We start from the raw sequence: 17,308 nt of genomic DNA, 5'->3' as shown, positions 1-17,308 counted from the left end.
AGTGCATCATAGCCACGGTGAATTGGTGAGAGACTCTCTTGCCGCAATTGGCTAACATTGGTCACTTTATGGCCTATTCTCTGGCTAGAGCCTCATGCCAAGCCAGAGCGGACAGCGAGCGCGTTCACTGCCACAGTGAGACAGTCCGAGACCGAGCCAAGCCCAAGCTCTGAGCTGGCACCGGCCACATCAGGCACTCACATGCCACAATGACGGGCAACACAACGGATGGGTCAGAGCCACAGAGAGCTACTTAAAGCCGCCGTCCAAGCTAGAGCTTATGGCTAACACAGTCCAGGCCATAACCATAATGAGCCGCACTAGCCTCCCAGCCTGGGTGGGCTTATGGCTTCAGTGCGGTCATGGCCGCAGGCCTGGCTAGCACCAGCCAGGAACAGAAAACACGCTCAGCCGTGAGTGGAGCGGCTGCATTTCACACCCTTGGATTCACATGCACAGCCCACCTCCACACAAAATATACACGGGCGCCGAAGTGCATGCACAGTACTGTGGCTATCCCTCCCACAACCCGCTCTTTGGCTCTGGCTGACCAGAGAGGGCTCCAGCCCTCTTGCCCCTGACCTTCACTTCTTGTGAAAACACAAGCCGTGGGGAGCGGTAATTGTGCAGTGGTAGAATAGTGTTGGGGCGTCGGGCTGCCATCCCCCGCTGCACAGGCTGCTTTTCCAGTATCTTGACTCCACTCGCTGATCCGCCCCTTAGCGCTAAGTTTATGCCTTTTCTCTTGTCTTCGAGGTTCACCCAAACTCCCTTTGACAGAGGCATCTTTGATTTCACAAGCTGTTTTACCGTGGAGGACTGGCTGGAGTCCATCAAACTGGGGCGCTATCGGGAGAACTTCGCCGTGGCCGGGTATTCCTCGCTGGGGATGGTGATGCGGATGAACATCGAGTGAGTACGAAGGGGGAGAAGTGACTGATGTAGGCCGTGAAGTGCTGGCAGCACCCGTCACCCCCATCACTGTCTGCTGCCCTCCTAACTTGGGCTCTGTAGATCTGACAGGCTCAGCAGTGTTAGGCCTAGTTAGCACCCGGAGGGGAGAAAATCCAAATACTGAAGGAAGTGGAGTTGGTGCCTCTCTCCTCGGTGCTCTTCTTTATGAGCCAGTCCTGAGCCAATGCGCCAAGGTGATGCTGAGCTCCGTGTCTGTGTGAGTGCACATGCATAGGGCAGTGTGTGTGTGTGTGAGTGCACATGCATAGGGCAGTGTGTGTGCATAGGGCTGTGTGTGTGTGTGTGCACGTGTGCATAGGGCTGTGTGTGAGTGCACGTTTGCATAGGGCTGTGTGTGTGGGTGCACGTGTGCATAGGGCAGTGTGTGTGTGTGTGAGTGCACGTGTGCATAGGGCTGTGTGTGTGTGTGTGCGTGCACGTGTGCATAGGGCTGTGTGTGTGTGTGCACATGTGCATAGGGCAGTGTGTGTGTGTGTGTGTGTGTGCACGTGTGCATAGGGCTGTGTGTGTGTGTGCACGTTTGCATAGGGCTGTGTGTGTGTGTGCACGTGTGCATAGGGCTCCGTGTGGGTGCACAGGGCTCAGTGTGTGACCAGCTGGTGTGTCCAGCAGGGTTGGACGGGAGGCTGCACAGTGGAAGCTCAGCGACCGTCAGACCATTTCACAGCGTGATTGCAGAAGGAGGGGACGCTAATCGGAGTTTCAGGGACACCTCGGAGAAGCTGCCGAGTGGACAGGGCTGTCTGTCCGTCTGTCCGTGTGACTGACTGGGTGATCTGTGAGCAGCTCCAATTTCAGAGCATTGCTCCTAGCGTGTCAGGAGCCACTTCCCCTCTGCCTCTCTCTCCCCCTGGGGATGGCGCGGGGGCAGTGGCCCTGGGGTGGGCCATGGACACTGACAGCCGGTCACTCCCGAGAACAGCACGTCAGCCCCTCAGGACCAGACAACGGCAGCTCCGCCGCTGGCAGCCGAGTGCAGCTGAGCCAGTGGAGGGGGAGCCCCGTGGCCTGGCCTGCAGCACGGGGGGAGCCGCGGTCTGATGTTGCCTTTGTTTTCACAGTGACGTTCGGAGCCTGGGGATCACCCTCATGGGGCACCAGAAGAAGATCCTGAGCAGCGTCCAAATCATGAGGTCTCAGCTGCTGAACACCAGTGTCCCCAGGCGGCATCTCTAATGGCCAGCTCCCCAGACCCAGCAGCCGGCGTTCCGAAAGCACCGATCCTGGCAGAGCGGCGAGCACAGCCGGCGGGAGACGCGCCGAGCCAGAACCTCGAGTCTCTGTGGCTTTCCGTTGCCTTGCTGGGATTCGCGCTCCGGGTACATCGCTGAATCTCCTGGCTCCAGCGCAGGGCAGGCCACTCCCTTTTCCATCCTGGGTCCCTGCTGGGCCGGGGCTCCTAGCCTGGCCTCGCTAGGGGCAGTGCAATAGAAGGGGCGCACCGCCCAGGCAGGGCCCGGCAAAGGGAGTCGCACTGACTAACAGCCGGGCAAGTCTCTTCCGTGTGCTGCTGCCGACTGTGTCTGAGCTGCGGTTGTACTGCCTGGAGGCTTAGCTGGAGCTCTGAGCCCTGCAAGGCCTCCCACACCATTGCATGGCAGAGACAGCCAAGTGCCTGCTCCCACCAACCTGCTCTACCCAGGACCTCCAGACCAGCCCCTCCAGGGTCATTGCCCTGCTCTCAGAAGGGTCACTGGAAAACCGGACGTCTTGAGCCTCCTGCAGTAGTTTCTGCTGGTGCTGTGAGCAGACAGGACTTCCTTGGCGCTGGGAAGAGGGGCCCGGAGCGCTGGCGCGTGCTCGGGGAGATGTGAGAAGTGCTGTCAAAGGAGAACCCGGAACCAGCTAGGAAGTCACCACTTCCTGAATGCACCGGCGCTGAACCTAGCGCAGGCAGGCCAGGGCCAGGGGAGAGCATGTGTCTGAGGGCTACACGCTCAGGTTTGCCCCCCGAGCCCCAACAGAGCAGAGGCCAGGCTTCTGCCGCATGAGGGGCCGCGTCCCCTCTCACGGTCCTGTCATGTCTTCTTCCGGGTCCGAGGGGGGTTTAATGAACTCTCATATTGCCTAAAACCAGCCAGGGGCTGCCAGCAGCCAGTCTGCCTTGCTGTGCTAACAGCCAAGCCTCCCCTGGAGGCCGTCACCAGCGGCACCGCTCCCAGCAGCACGCCAACCTGCGAACACACGAGGCCCCCGCCCGAGGCTCTGCTCAGCTGTCACATCCTGGCTGCCCAGCAGGTGAGGGTTTCTCCAGGCCACCCTGCCAGGAGCTGCACCAGCTCCTTGCTTGCGCCCCCTGTTGGTGAGCGTGCCCCCGGAAGGCAGCAGGCCAGTGCGCCGAGGTGGTTGGACGCGCTGAGCTGTCCCGAGGCAGAGATGTGCTCGAAGCGGAGGGACTGGCGCAGGCTGGAGAGGAAAGCCGGCCTCTTGCTCCCCTTTGTAAATACGATTTTCTACCATGTTCAAAGCTGGTTTACTACATCGGACTTTAGACACGCAAAAATGGTCTCAAAGCACAGAAAGCCCAGCCCAGGGGCTGGCCGCGCTGCCAAGACTCTTCAAGGGGGCGTGTAGCCGGAGCTCGCTGAGGGACCCCACTCCTTGGGGCAGGGGAGAAGAGCTCCTCCCAACGCTGCTGTTACTCGTGCGTCTGAGACCCACGCCGCCGATCCGCTCTCAGTGACAGCAGAGGAACTCCAGAGTCGCTCCGGTGGTTCCAGTGGAGATCCTCTGGATTTACATCAGCACGTGTGACAGCGGGATTTGGCCCGAGGTCGCCTCCCAGCAGCGCCAGAGAAACTGGAGGATGGTGGGATGTGGGGGGAGGGGGTTAAAGCCATTTTCCAGTCTGCAATAATCCTGGCTAAACTGAACCCTCCCGGGCTTGGTTTAGTTTTCTATCCAGGGCGTCTACATCTCAATTCTACTCTGGGACTATGTCGTGGGCACCCTACTGCTTCCTATGGAAGCTCTTCCGATGAGGGCTAGATGCAGTATGTGGCTCTAGTTCCATTCCACCCTTTGTGCACTCAGACCCCTCACACACCAATCCTGGGGGCTGTGTACTCGGAGTCTACGCCTGCGGCACACGGAACGCCCGGGGGAGGAGGGTGCCGGCCGGGCCTTACCCGCCCTACGGCACACGGAACGCCCGGGGGGGGAGGGTGCCGGCCGGGCCTTACCCGCCCTACAGCACACGGAACGCCCGGGGGGGGAGGGTGCCGGCCGGGCCTTACCCGCCCTGCAGCACACGGAACGCCTAGGGGGGAGGGTGCCAGCTGGGCCTTACCTGCCGTGCGGCACACAGAATGCCTGGGGGGGGAGGGTGCCGGCCGGGCCTTACCCGCCCTGCGGCACACGGAACACCCGGGGGAGGAGGGTGCGGGCTGGGCCTTACCCGCCCTGCGGCACACGGAACGCCCCGGGGGAGGGTGTCGGCTGGGCCTTACCCGCCCTGCGGCACACGGAACGCCCCGGGGGAGGGTGTCGGCTGGGCCTTACCCGCCCTGCGGCACATGGCAGGTATAAGGGTGGGGGGTTCTGGATAGATCCTGGTTCCCGGAGGGCAGAGGGTTGGTGGATGGTCCCTGGTCCCTAGGGACAGGGGGGTTGCTGGATGGGCCCTGGTACCCAGGGATGGGGTTGCTGGACAGCCCCAACCCCTCGGGACGGGAATTGCTGGACAGGACCTGGTCCCAGAGGATGGGGGTTGCTGGCCAGGTGCTGGTGCCTGGAAGAGGAGTGTTGCTGGATGGGCCCTGGTCCCCAGGGACAGAGCGTTGCTAGATGGCCCTTGCCTCTCTCTTCCTTGCCCTTGTTTTATGGTCAGAGTCTGCACCTCTTCCCGGACAATAAAACTCTTCCCATTGCCCATTTCTCTGTCTCTTATTGACCAATGTGTCGTGCAGGGCTGCTCCCACAGGGCACACGGGCTGCTGGAGCTGCTAAGGGATCCACCCTGCCGTCCCTTCCAGCAGGCATGGGGCTGCCCGAGGGGACTTGCCTGTGCATGGATGTGCGTGTGTGTGAGTGCAAACATGTGCATTTTACGCATAGTGCAAGTGTGCATGGATGTGCATGTGTGTGCATAGCGTGAATGTGTATGGATGTGCATATGTGTGTGAGTGCATGCATGTGTGTAGCATGAGTGTGTGTGATGCACGTGTGCGATGCACGTGTGCATAGCATGAGTGTGCATGGATGTGCCTACGTGTGTGTGTGTGTGTGTGTGTGTGTGTGCATAGCGTGAGTGTGTCTGTCTGTGTGTGTGCGTGGGTGGGGAAGAGAAGAGTTAGTGTCATTGCTGTTGTTGTTACAGTCCAATCCCATTTCATCCTGGGTGGTGGTAGGATGGAGGAGTCACCTCATATGCCCACCAAAAAAGCATCACTCGCCCCAGGAAGTGGGGAGCAGAGATTTGCCGGGCCGCGGTAGGGTGTTTGTTAAGCTTCCATGTTGCATTGATTCATAAAGCCGACGTTCACATTCTGCCAGATGTAGGGGGGTTCGCCATAGGCGTTCAATCCAAAAGCAAGTACCTACCCCAGGGGAGTTTACGTGTGTTAGAGACTGTACCTGGCTGACAGCTAAGCGTGCAATGCGCAGGGTGACATATCCATGGGGTTATATGGGGATACTATGCAGAGCCCACTGCACAGGTGCAGTATTATTAACATCTGAGAATTAAACAAATGTGTCCATGCTAATAGCCATCCACTAGATAAATGCCCCCCCCCCCCAATCCCCACTTGTCACAAGGGACCAGAGTTTCCAGTTTTGTAACATTACGATTCTCCCTTCCCCCTTCCCTGTGACTCCTGAGAAAAACATTCCTGCCAGGGCTAGCCCACCAGGGGCCGAGGGGCTGCTCCTGGTGTGTTTTTATCTCCCAGCTAGCATGGCCCCACTGGGCGCTGAAGCCAGAAGAGACAGTTGATTTTTCAGATTATCCAATGTTCTTGCAGGGAAGGGGCCAGCCAGGCCGCAGGGCAAAGGGGCCGAGTGACTGTACGTTCAGGTGGGGCCTGGCAGGTTCAGGTCACCCGTGCTTCCATTTACCTGTGTTGTCAGGACATCTCTGAGCTCCCTGGGGAGCAGCAGCGGGAAGGGCAGGGCAATTAATCAGACGGGAACAGATGTTTTGCTGCATGGGCTCAGGGTTAGGGGAGTCCAAAGAGTGACACACAGGCCAGGTATGTTGTCTACTTGCTTAGAAACAAACCAGGGGTTGTAGATGGGTCTCCTGAAATCAGTCCTGCTGTGGGGGACCAGCTGGCCAAGCAGACAGACCCTCCCAATCCAGCAGTGCCTACAGAGCCCTCAGCATATTTATAATGCCAAATGGAGACACTCGTGCACCCAAGTAACAATCTGACGTGTTTCCCAAAGCTCTATCCCCAGCAATCAGCATCCCCCCACCCCCCGTGAGATCCCCAGCAGAGAGCCAGGGACCCCAGCCTGCAAACACTATTGTTACATATTGAAACCACCATGGAACAGAAGCAAAGGTAAAAAGGTTCATGGCAGTGTCACACCCAGTCTCCCAGCCCAACTCAATTCCTTTCATAGAGTGGAAGCCAGTGCCCTCCAGCACCGTCACAGAGTTCGGCCCCAGGGCGGTTTGTGTCCCAAGTGATAGCCAGGCATCAAGGCAAGTAATCATTCTTTCACTGGGTGAACGAGATTTCCTTCTCTAGTAATACGTAGTACCGTTCCTAGGTATTGACCGGACAATCCCACTATATTTGCTTTGCTATCTGTCCAAGCTAAGCTGGGATACTTCATTAATAGTACAAGCCCCTGCACGCCATCAGCATTATTAAGGTGCGTGGTCACTGTGGTACAGGACTTTAAAACAGCCCAGCAGTTCTACGTGACATCGCCCATGTTGGTTTATACGGGCCCACAAGCCCTCTTCTTTGTGTCAGTTTTATGAAATTTTTTCTGAGGTCAAACACGCTCTGTGTGGCTAAAGTGAACGAAGAGGCAATTTCTGCCTGATCGTTACTGATATTCCTATCTGCTCACACATCAGCCCACCTGCCGAGGAGCCCCAGATTCCCTCTTTGCTTTACGCTTAGCAGTGTGTTGGAGAAGATTACACGGCTAGGAGATTGAAACAGCACTATCGATGTTCTAACAGTTAAACTCCGCAGATATCGTCGCCTTAGAAATTTCCCTTAAATAATTTCAATGTTGTAAATCACGATAGACGTGGACTCTTAGCCGCAGAACTCCTCAAAGGGCCTCAGTGTCTTGCTAGACACACTCTGAAAGCTCAGAATCCCATTTCGTCCCAGTCTGGAAACAGACGGCGCTGAGAGCCTCGGGCAATCGCAGGTGCAGGAGCGGAGGCCAGAGCCACACCCTGGCGTTATTTCCCAGCTGCTGAGAACGTTGTGCCCAATTGTCCAAGCAAGGCACATGCACCAAGCTGAAGTTGAGCTTTAGTCAAACCGGAGGAAGTGCTTTTGGGTTCACAGGGATCAAGGCTCTCCTCGGACGAGTAGCGAAAGGCTCCCAACCCCCTCAGGTTGAGGATGTGTCTACATCCGTAATTTTTGGACTCAGTTCCCCGAGGGGGGCAGCTTCCCGAGTGGCAGCAGTAGAGCAGGCTGTAGTGTAGAGCCAGGGGCTGGGGCATTCACCACTAGGCCGCCTAACCCAGAAAACACGATGAGAAAGTCTTGAGCCTGCTGGAGCCTTGTCTACGCTGCAGTTTTGGTTGGGGCCATCCCCACTGCAGTGACACCCTGGGAGTTACTGGGTTGAAAATTCCTTGCGCTAGATTCACTGAGAAACAGGGGTGTGGTGACACCGAGCAGTGCCACACCTTGAAAACCACTGGATTCACAAGGGAGTCACCCAGGTACAACTATGGGGCGATGGCGCTGGAGGTTGGGACTATGTTCCACAGGCAGTGGTGGTTTTAGCTGATATCTCTTGAGGGTCATATAGGCACAGAGAATACAGCTGCTACTGGCATCCCGAAGGTGCCCAGGCCTGTATTGTCACGCAGTGGTGTGGGAAAGCGTCCCACCGTGGAGGAAGCAATAAGGCTGCCGTCCCTAGAAACTTTCAGGAGAGTTACAGAGTATGGCCGAGTTCCTCCATGAACGTTTCATGGAGTCCTCTCAGGAAGATAAAGGGCCATCCCTATGTATACATAAACTACTCTGCCCCTCCCCATCCAACTGGGGAATGAAAAGCAGATGCCAACGCTACCTCTGTTCGCTGCCTCACTACCTCTGTTCGTATGAGTAAAGCAATACAAAACCCAACACCTGTGTCTTGTTACCTTGGGGATGGGCCAGGCGCCATCTTTAAATGTAAACAGTGTAAGGAAAAATGCACTCACATTTACCGAAGGTCTCTGTCGCTTTATCAGGCTCATCCAAGCACAACAGGCGGGGCTGGCTAGACTGTGGTGGGGTCTTGAAGAGATCCTGGCTCGCAGGATGGCTGCAGTCCCCTTCCTCCTCCTCTTCTCTGTTCACAGCAGGGGTCTCTGGCACCTACAACGTGTCCATGGTGATCTGCAGGACGCTGGTGGGGTCTCCGCCAAGTATTGCCTACAGCTCATTGTGAAAACAGCAGGCTTGTGGGGCAGCACCGGATCGATTGTCATGCTTCCTGGCCTCGTGGTATGCCTGCCACAGTTCCTTTGTTTTCACACAGCACTGCTGCATCTGTGTTGTACCCCTTTGCCTGCATCCCCCATGCGATCTGATTGTACCTGGCCTTGTTTCTGTGGTTGGGCCCAAGGCAGGCAGGCTCTTCCCAGTTATTGTTCTCTGAAGGACCAGGAGGTTTTACCCCAGAGGCATCTTATCTCTAGGCTTTGACTTGCTTCCTGCGTCTTTCTCCTCACAATCCCTTTTGACGTAAGGCCCTAGAGAGAGCCAAGGTGGGGGAGGGAATATCTTTTAGTGGCCCAACTTCTCTTGGCGAGAGAGACAAGCCTTAACGCCAGATAGCCAGCCAGAAACCATCCTTTACAGCAATGGGCCAATCATATTGCACATACAGGATTCATCACTTAATACAGAGGAGCTCACCAGCCTTCACAACTACACACAAGGGTTCAGCATAAAAGATCACACGTGGAGGGCGAGCAAGTCAGGCTGAGCGTGAGTGTGCGAGAGACTGGGGGGACGTTGGTGAGTGTGTGCAAATGGTGCATGTGTGTAGATGGCTGTGGGGCTGGGCATGCAGCAGGGTGAGTGTGTAAGCCAATGTGCATACAAGTGAGCAGGCACGTTGACGGGCGCATGTGTGAGGGAAGGAGTGTGCCTGCAAGTTTGGCTGCCTTTGGGAGGGTTAGCGGGTGTGCACGCGGGTGCAAGCAGTAAGTGGGGTGAGCGTGCAGAACAGGCTTGTGTGTAGGTGAACATGCAGGGGAGTATGCATGTGTCGGTGACTAAGTGCACACACTCGTAGCTGGATGTGAGTGTGATTATACGTGTGAGTGTGCAAGCAGGGGAGTGTGCATGTGAGGGACCATGTATTCAGGGGCGTGTGCAGTCCCCGGCCCTGGAGGGATGGTCTGACTCCAGGCCTCCTGGCTGCTCGCCCTGCGTGTGTGGAGCACCCGTCAGTGCTGGGCCCCTCGAACTCAGTTAACCAAAGGGAAGGTGCCTCATTAGAATTCCTTTATCTCTCTCACATCCTGCGCTGCTGCCAGGGAAGGGTCAGCGGCACTTATGAAATTTTCAATTCCCAGGAGTTTGGAATTTACATGTTTTTTCTGTGTCTGAGCTGCAAGAAGATTATGAATAAAAGATTAAAATGGGAGGTCTCCAGTCAGTTAAGAGCAATGCGCTAAGCATTCATTCTGGGAGAGGAGAGCCGACCGCCACTGCATGCATACCGAAAATTAGCAGCACTTCAAACGGGGAATAAACAAAAGGCTCCGGTCTTTGATGTGACACTTTGCCTGGGAGCTGGGAAGAGGGAGACATGATGCTGGGAGGAGTAAACTTGCGGGGCTGGCAGCTGGGCTGCGAGAGCTGCTAGAGGCTTGTCCACCAGCGGAGCGAGTGCCGGGGTCTCAGCGAGCAGCTGCTTTGCCCTTACAGAGGAATCAGGGCAGCGAAGCAGGGTGGAACCTCGCACTTGACTCCGTCTGTTCTCTAGCACAGAGCTCTAGCAGCCGCTGCCAGATTCCCATGGCCACATGCCCCTCTGCCCTGGTCACTGCTGGGGAGCTCTGCCGGGATCCTCACTACACTCCTGGCATTTCCCCCACACCCCTTTCTAAGTTTAGCTTCTTAGAGGAGCTGCCTTCCTGGCTCATTACGGTGGAGGCCTGTCGGCCCAAGGAAAGGGTGTGCAGCTCAAAACACTGAGCAGGAAATTAACACACAGCTGCAGTGAAGGGCATGACAGGCCAAGAGTCCTGCCCGAGAGAGCCGGGCGGGAATGACGGGCCGAGGGCCCTGCCCCAGAGAGCCGGGCGGGTACGACGGGCCGAGGGCCCTGCCCCAGAGAGCCGGGCGGGTACGACGGGCCGAGGGCCCTGCCCCAGAGAGCCAGGCGGGTACGAGGGGCCGAGGGCCCTGCCCCAGAGAGCCGGGCGGGTACGACGGGCCGAGGGCCCTGCCCCAGAGAGCCGGGCGGGTACGACGGGCCGAGGGCCCTGCCCCAGAGTGCCGGGCGGGTACGACGGGCCGAGGGCCCTGCCCCAGAGAGCCGGGCGGGTACGACGGGCCGAGGGCCCTGCCCCAGAGAGAGCCGGGCGGGTGCAATGGGCCGAGGGCCCTGCCCCAGAGTGCCGGGCGGGTACGACGGGCCGAGGGCCCTGCCCCAGAGAGAGCCGGGCGGGTGCAATGGGCCGAGGGCCCTGCCCCAGAGTGCCGGGCGGGTACGACAGGCTGAGGGCCCTGCCCCGAGCGAGCCAGGCGGGTACGATGGGCCGAGGGCCGGGCCCAGAGAGCCAGGCGGGTACGACGGGCCAAGGGCCCTGCCCCCGAGTGAGCCAGGCGGGTACGACGGGCTGAGGGCCCTGCCCCCGAGAGCCGGGCGGGTACGACGGGCCAAGGGCCCGACCCCAGAGAGCCGGGCGGGTACGAGGGGCCGAGGGCCCGGCCTCAGCAAGCTGTGCCTGCTGCACCCACTGGAAAGGGGCATTTCATAACTCCTAGGAAATAGGTTTTTAAAGTTTGCCAATTTCCCCCCTTGCTCCCTCCCAGCCCGGAGGCACCGCAGTGGAACAGGCCACTCCAGGGCATGAGGCAGCAGGAGACAGCAGCCAGGCGAGGGCTCATGTTGGCCTAGTTTAATACCAACTCTTGGACCTTTATTTTGGAGGCAGCTGTGAGACTTCCCTTCCCAAAGCTCCCCTGTGCTGGGAAATGGGGAAAGGGCAGGAAAGCCAGCAGTAGGGTCTTGCTGTAACTGCAACCATCCCCATCCTGTGTTAATAAATACGACAGGCCAAGAACAACATCCATTCTATGATGTGTGCCCTGCGTCCCGGTCACAGTGCCCTGCCTAGGTGCCCTGCCTCCGCCACGGTGCCCTGCCTTGGTGCCCTGCATCCCGGCCACGGTGCCCTGCGTCCCGGCCACGGTGCCCTGCCTAGGTGCCCTGCGTCCCGGCCATGGTGCCCTGCGTCCCGGTCACAGTGCCATGCCTAGGTGCCCTGCCTCCGCCACGGTGCCCTGCCTTGGTGCCCTGCATCCCGGCCACGGTGCCCTGCGTCCCGGCCACGGTGCCCTGCCTAGGTGCCCTGCGTCCTGGCCACGGTGCCCTGCGTCCCGGCCATGGTGCCCTGCGTCCCGGCCACGGTGCCCTACCTATGTGCCCTGCATTCTGGCCCTGGTGCCCTGCGTCCCAGCCACGGTGCCCTGCCTAGGTGCCCTGCGTCCCGGCCACGGTGCCCTGCCTAGGTGCCCTGCCTCCCGGCCATGGTGCCCTGCCTAGGTGCCCTGCGTCGTGGCCATGGTGCCCTGCATCCCGGCCATGGTGCCCTACCTAGGTGCCCTGTGTCCTGGCCACGGTGCCCTGGGACATTATGACAATTAACGGAGCATAGACTGGAAATACTAAAGACAGTAAAAATGCCCAGTGCCCTCTAAACTAAAACCAGGCAAACCAATATTCCCTGCCCCCATTAACCTCACACACGTGAATAATCCTTACTCTGGGGATTAGGTCTGTAGGTTCCCTGGCACTGCCCTAGACAGGATCCCTTGAAGGAGTGAGCTGCAGAAGAGCACTTACGGAGCCAGCACTGCCTGGGTGCAGAGGGCAGCAGCGGGTCTTGTATGCGCGAATGAACCATGCGCATCATCAAATGCACTTGGGGAAAGAAAGTTTCATGTGCTACTGAAAAGCAAAGGGGGGGGCTAACGTTGCACTAGGGGCTGTCACTGCCATGGGACAGGCTCTGCAGCAAAGGTGCCCGGATAAGTGTGCCATTCAGCTGAGGCAGGAGAAGGACCTGGCACTGCCGCGGGGGGTGGGGGGGAGGTCAAGGGGGTTAGACCTTCTGATGCTGGGACAGCAAAAGTGAAGCTGAATAAATGGGGGCCTGATCCAACCTCCTGGCATCAATGGGAGCCTTGCCACTGACTTCAGTGGGCTTTGGATCAAGCCCTTTGCTTCTGTGACATAAAATCTAACGTGCATTACAAATTCAACGAGGTCCCTATGAGAAAGAAAAATAAAAGAACGAATTCTTTTCCATCCCAGAACTATTTCTAAATGATGCATCGGTCCTGGAGTGGCATTGACTAGAAAATGCATTATTGGTACTGTTATTAATGATTATTATTAGCAAATTGCAATCACAGGTACAAATCATTTACTGGTTTCTTAATAGCAACATAGAATTGTGTTCAAAGAGGATAAATATCTTACATTTAAAAGTCTTTTCGCTGCAGCTGTTGACGTTGCTTTCGGTAGAATAAAAGTGTGGTGGATATTCGAAAATGATGGGAAATAGAAACAAAATATTTCTAAATATCTGATATTAATCAGTGCTGCACAAAGCTGTGGATTTTTATGATTAAAACTCACGGATTTCCCTCCCTTTCACCCGTACTGCGCGCTCAGTTTGTCACAATGCTCTGTCTTGTTATTTTCATAACCATTTGGTGAATAGTAACTGTTTGAAATGAAACAGTAGCTAAGCTCCCCCAGTAGCTCTAATGTCTCAAACTTGACACTGGATCTAGTGATTCACACTGGCTGCGCCGTGGCCTGTTATCCTGCCCCAGTATGGTTATTTGTATGGGGGAAAGGAGTTTTTTCAGCTTTGTGTCCTTTTGATAATTTGCGAACAAAATTAAAACTACTTGCGTGGTTTGTGCCATAGGCTCCCCAGAGCGAGGGAGGCTCCTCGGTCAGTCTAATCTGAGAGCTCGCTGCCTGGAGGGTACCTCCCCTTTCTGGATAAATGCTAATATAGAGACCTCATTAAATGGAACAGCAGCAGAAGCCGGAGACTGGATGAGCCAGGCCACTGGAGCATAAGCTGCAGGGAGCAGCCCTACCCTGGCCCCAGGGCAGCAGGGTAGATGGTCTTGGGTGGGCCTTTTCCTTCTCTAAAGTCCACCCTCCTGAGTTGCCTGTTTGCTGAGCCTGAAGTCGCCTTCTGCAGGACTTTGAGACCTTGTAATGAAAGAACCGGACACTGTCACAGAGCATACGGGCAAGGTGTGGATGTGTTGGTGGGGATTTCCTGCTGTTGCGGAGATCAAGTCAAGATCTGGGTCTTATTTGGGGGGCACCTAGGCCACTGGGGGGCATCTGGCTCAAGGAGAGCAAGTAGGTCACCGTGGTTAGTACTGGATAGCTGGACGTTTGTGTGTCATTGAAAGGAAAGGAGCTATGGAGGGTGGGGAGGGGCGTTAAGTGGGGCCTGGAGAAGAATTTCCAGAGCAGGGCCGGCTCTGGCTTTTTTGCCGCCCCAAGCAAAAAAAAAAAAGCCACGCGCGGCCGGAGCCGGGGTGCAGGGGGACTCCCTGCGCTGCAGATGTGGGAGGGGAGGGGGAAGGAGCAGGGGGAGAGAGAGAAGGGGAGCAGCCAGGGCTTCAGCGGGGCACTGCCACACAGCTCCTACCCCGGCGCCACCCCAGTCGGCTGGGAGAGAAGGACGCGGGCTGCCCTGCCGAGCTTGCTGCAGGGCGCTCCCCTCCTCCGGGATGCCGCCCCCTACAGGGCGGCCGGAGCAGAACGAACACACACACACACACCCCGTGCTGCCCTAGGATTGAGCGGAACGCCGCCTCCTACAAGTGCCGTCCCATGCACCAGCTTGCTCGGCTGGTGCCTGGAGCCGGCCCTGGTCCAGAGGCAGGCAGAGCAGGCCAGCAGAAGGAAGGATGGGGCCATGGGTTGAGTGCAGCCTTGGACTTGGGGCGATCTGGGCTCAGATCCTTGCTCCATGTGTGACCTTGGCCAAGTCACTTGGTCCCTCTGGGCCATGGTTCCCATCTGTCCCGTGGAGACAGTAGCCCAGACCTGCCTCCCTGGGCATGTGAGAGAAATCCATTAAGGCTGTGAGGCGCTCGGGCACTGCCGAGATGTGGCCAGGGAAGCACCTTAGACAGACAGAAACTTTTTGCCACAGAAAATGCCTGTTTGACAAAATGAAATTTTTTTTTTTATTTGTTCATATCCCTTGGTGAGCGCCAAGTCCCCCCCGACTCCACCAACACTCCCAGCCTTGGGCACCAGTTGCCGGCTTCTCCACAATCCCCTCGGTGCCTGCATCTCTGCAGCCCCCTGTGCAGGGGCCCACCCGCCTGAGCTCATCCGCAAGGTCCCTGCTCCGTCCCTCCTGGGCTGCTGAGAGCGACTCTAGATTGCGAGATCCCTGGTATCTGTGCCGCCCTTGTATTCCCCTCCCCCCACCTCAGCCTTGGGAGCTCCGAGTCGGGAGTATCAGGGAACTCTTGGAAACCTGCTGGCACAGCGGGGGCACCAGCACCAATGAATAGAGCTGCTGAGCGGCCTGGCTCCGAGTGCCACTGCTGTCTGGGTCACTGGGTTGTGGGACCGGGGCTGGGTGGGGACACTGGTGTCAGTGACGGTCTCATTCTGGTGGTGGAGTCTCCTCTACAACTGCACCTGAGGCAGCTCTACCCCAGGGCCAGAGGGATGTGCCCTGGCCCCTACTGAAGCTTGTCTTCTCTTCCAACACAGCCCAGACACAGAGCCCACCACCCCCCAGCCTGCTCAGTCTCTCCCCTGAGGTGGAGCTGCTGTTGAGGCCAGGGACCCCCACTTTCGCCATCCCTAACCCTTCCCCCCCAGCATGGTGGCAGCCAGGGAGCCCTGACAAGCGGCCCATGGAGAGGAGGACACTGCATTGGGAAGTAGTGTCGTTTCAGAAGGTAACAGAGCCCTATGCTTAACACCCCAGGGAGCAGGCAGCGGAGGCCTCTTTAAAATTCCCATCACACACTGCACAGGAGGCCAGGAAGGAAATTGATTTTTGGAAGCTTGGAGTTTTTTCTTTCCCCTCTACAAAGTGCCTGTCAGAGGCACCCGCCTCTCTGGGAGGAGAGGCTGGACGGCTGGATGTGGCTGAGCCGAGAGATTTTTCACTCCAGGCTGCAGAAAGCGCCCTGATTTTTGATAAGTCCCCTGGCGTCGGTGCTGACAGCCGTGGCTGCTGACTCCCTGCCCTCACAAAGCAGTTCTTTCACTTTGATCTTCTCCCGCTGCCTCTGCGGATTTCCCTTCTTGGGCTTTTCTTCTCTGTGTCCTCAGTGTGGAATGAATTTCCTGGCAGCTGAGCTGCCCTGAATCTCCCATCCCACCTCTCCTGTCCCTGCCTTTGTCAAGCTGGGATCACAAGGCAGCGCCCTCCCTAAGGTCAGCAGTGATACCGCTGCCTCTCCCCCACCACACAGGGCAATGTGTTCACTGACATTCTGTGCACAGTCAGCACGGGGACTGGCAGGCAGGGAGGGAGCCATTGCCCAGCATTTTCCCAAGCGCATTCTTTCCTTTGACATATTAATGAATTGCTAGAGGTGCTAGTGGCCCAGTGTGCGGGTGTCATTTTTTTGACATGAAGAAATAAGTTAGTTTCCAGGGGGGTATATCCTCTAATAGCAGCACTGCAGCGAAGAAACAATCTTGAGCGACTTTGGCAATGAACAACCTTTTACTGGTGACATGCTCAGCTTAAAAAAAAAGACAACCTGCACCGCAATTAACATAGCATTTCTCCACGATCTAACCGCCTATACATTCAGTTAAACGCCCCTTGTAAGACAATTTTAACAGCGCCATCTTGTGTCTCCCAAGGATAGTACATCGCCTTATACATAGAAGATACAATTTACCACGTTTTTTTTTTTTTATTAAAAGAGTAACAGCACCTTCATAGTTGAGGTGGCAGCAAGGTTTCTGTTTAAAGCTTGGTTTTCAAAACGCTCTGTAAACCACATGCATAGTGTAGACTGGCTTGAAATCTGGCATGCTAGTTCAGGGCCTGGGGCAGAGCTTGTGATACAAAACTGGGGTCGTTTGGTCAAGGAGTTCTAGACCCAGCCCCTCTCCCTCCCCACCCCAATGATGTTTTTAAACTTTCAACTTTCTTATGCCTTTTTTTGCACGGTGAGAAAGTGGGGAGGAGGGTCCCCACAAAACAGATAAGCCCGGCCTGCTCCTTCTGCCATCTAGGGCTAGACTTTCAAGTGCTCAACACCCACAACTAGAGTGGGGTTTTAAAAGAACTCAGGTCTTATTCTGCCCCAGCAGTAAGTACCCCCACTCTCTGGGTCTCCCCTCCCAGGGGAACTCCCAACCCTCTAAGCCCACCTCACCTCAGTGGTTACTGCCAGTTACCATCTAGCTCCTGTTCACTGGGACAGACTGCAGTGTAATGGCCACTCACCATTGGCAAGTGGGGACTTGGACCTGCTGCCTTTCCCTGCAGCCCAGTACCTCTCTAGGCCTTCCTGTCAGGCTGCAGCCTGGGTGGATGCTAGGCCTGAACTCGGCCTGCTCTGTCCACAGTACCCTTTACTCCTTCAGGCAGCTAGGTCTGTTTCTTGCCAAAGCTAGAGAGAGACTGACCCAGCGCCTGGCTCACAGCCCTTTTATAGGGCCAGCTGTCTCCTAATTAGGCGTGGCCCCAGCTGTGGCTGCCTTCCAAATCAGCCTCCCTTTTCTCCTTGTTTTTCAAGAGCAGGGTAACTGCCCCTCTACAAACGCTCAGCGCTGCTCGGGCCTACCTCAACTGGGTCCTGCATGAGGGCGGGCCCCGCCCACCCTCCACGCCAGGCCCTCCGGACCTTTTCATCGGGCCCCTGCCCCGTGAACCCAACCGGCCTCCCCGCCCCTTCTCCGTGAGCCAGCTGCACGACTTGCA

At 57.1% G+C, this 17,308-nt stretch overlaps 1 protein-coding gene across 2 annotated transcripts in view; it reads left to right on the top strand.

Moving 5' to 3' along the window:
* Positions 1 to 4,844, top strand: part of EPHA8 (EPH receptor A8) — a 129,170-nt gene extending 124,326 nt beyond the window's left edge. For both annotated transcript variants that reach the window (XM_065574947.1, XM_008169872.4), the window contains exons 16-17: positions 757 to 912; positions 2,037 to 4,844. In XM_065574947.1, coding sequence (XP_065431019.1) covers positions 757 to 912; positions 2,037 to 2,151 — 271 coding nt within the window. In that variant the 3' untranslated portion in view covers positions 2,152 to 4,844. The remainder of the gene's footprint in view (positions 1 to 756; positions 913 to 2,036) is intronic.
* The last annotated feature ends 12,464 nt before the right edge of the window (positions 4,845 to 17,308 follow it).

This window comes from Chrysemys picta, chromosome 21, assembly GCF_011386835.1.
Source record: "Chrysemys picta bellii isolate R12L10 chromosome 21, ASM1138683v2, whole genome shotgun sequence".
Classification (NCBI taxonomy): domain Eukaryota; kingdom Metazoa; phylum Chordata; order Testudines; family Emydidae; genus Chrysemys; species Chrysemys picta.
This window is presented reverse-complemented; position numbering and strand designations above follow the sequence as displayed.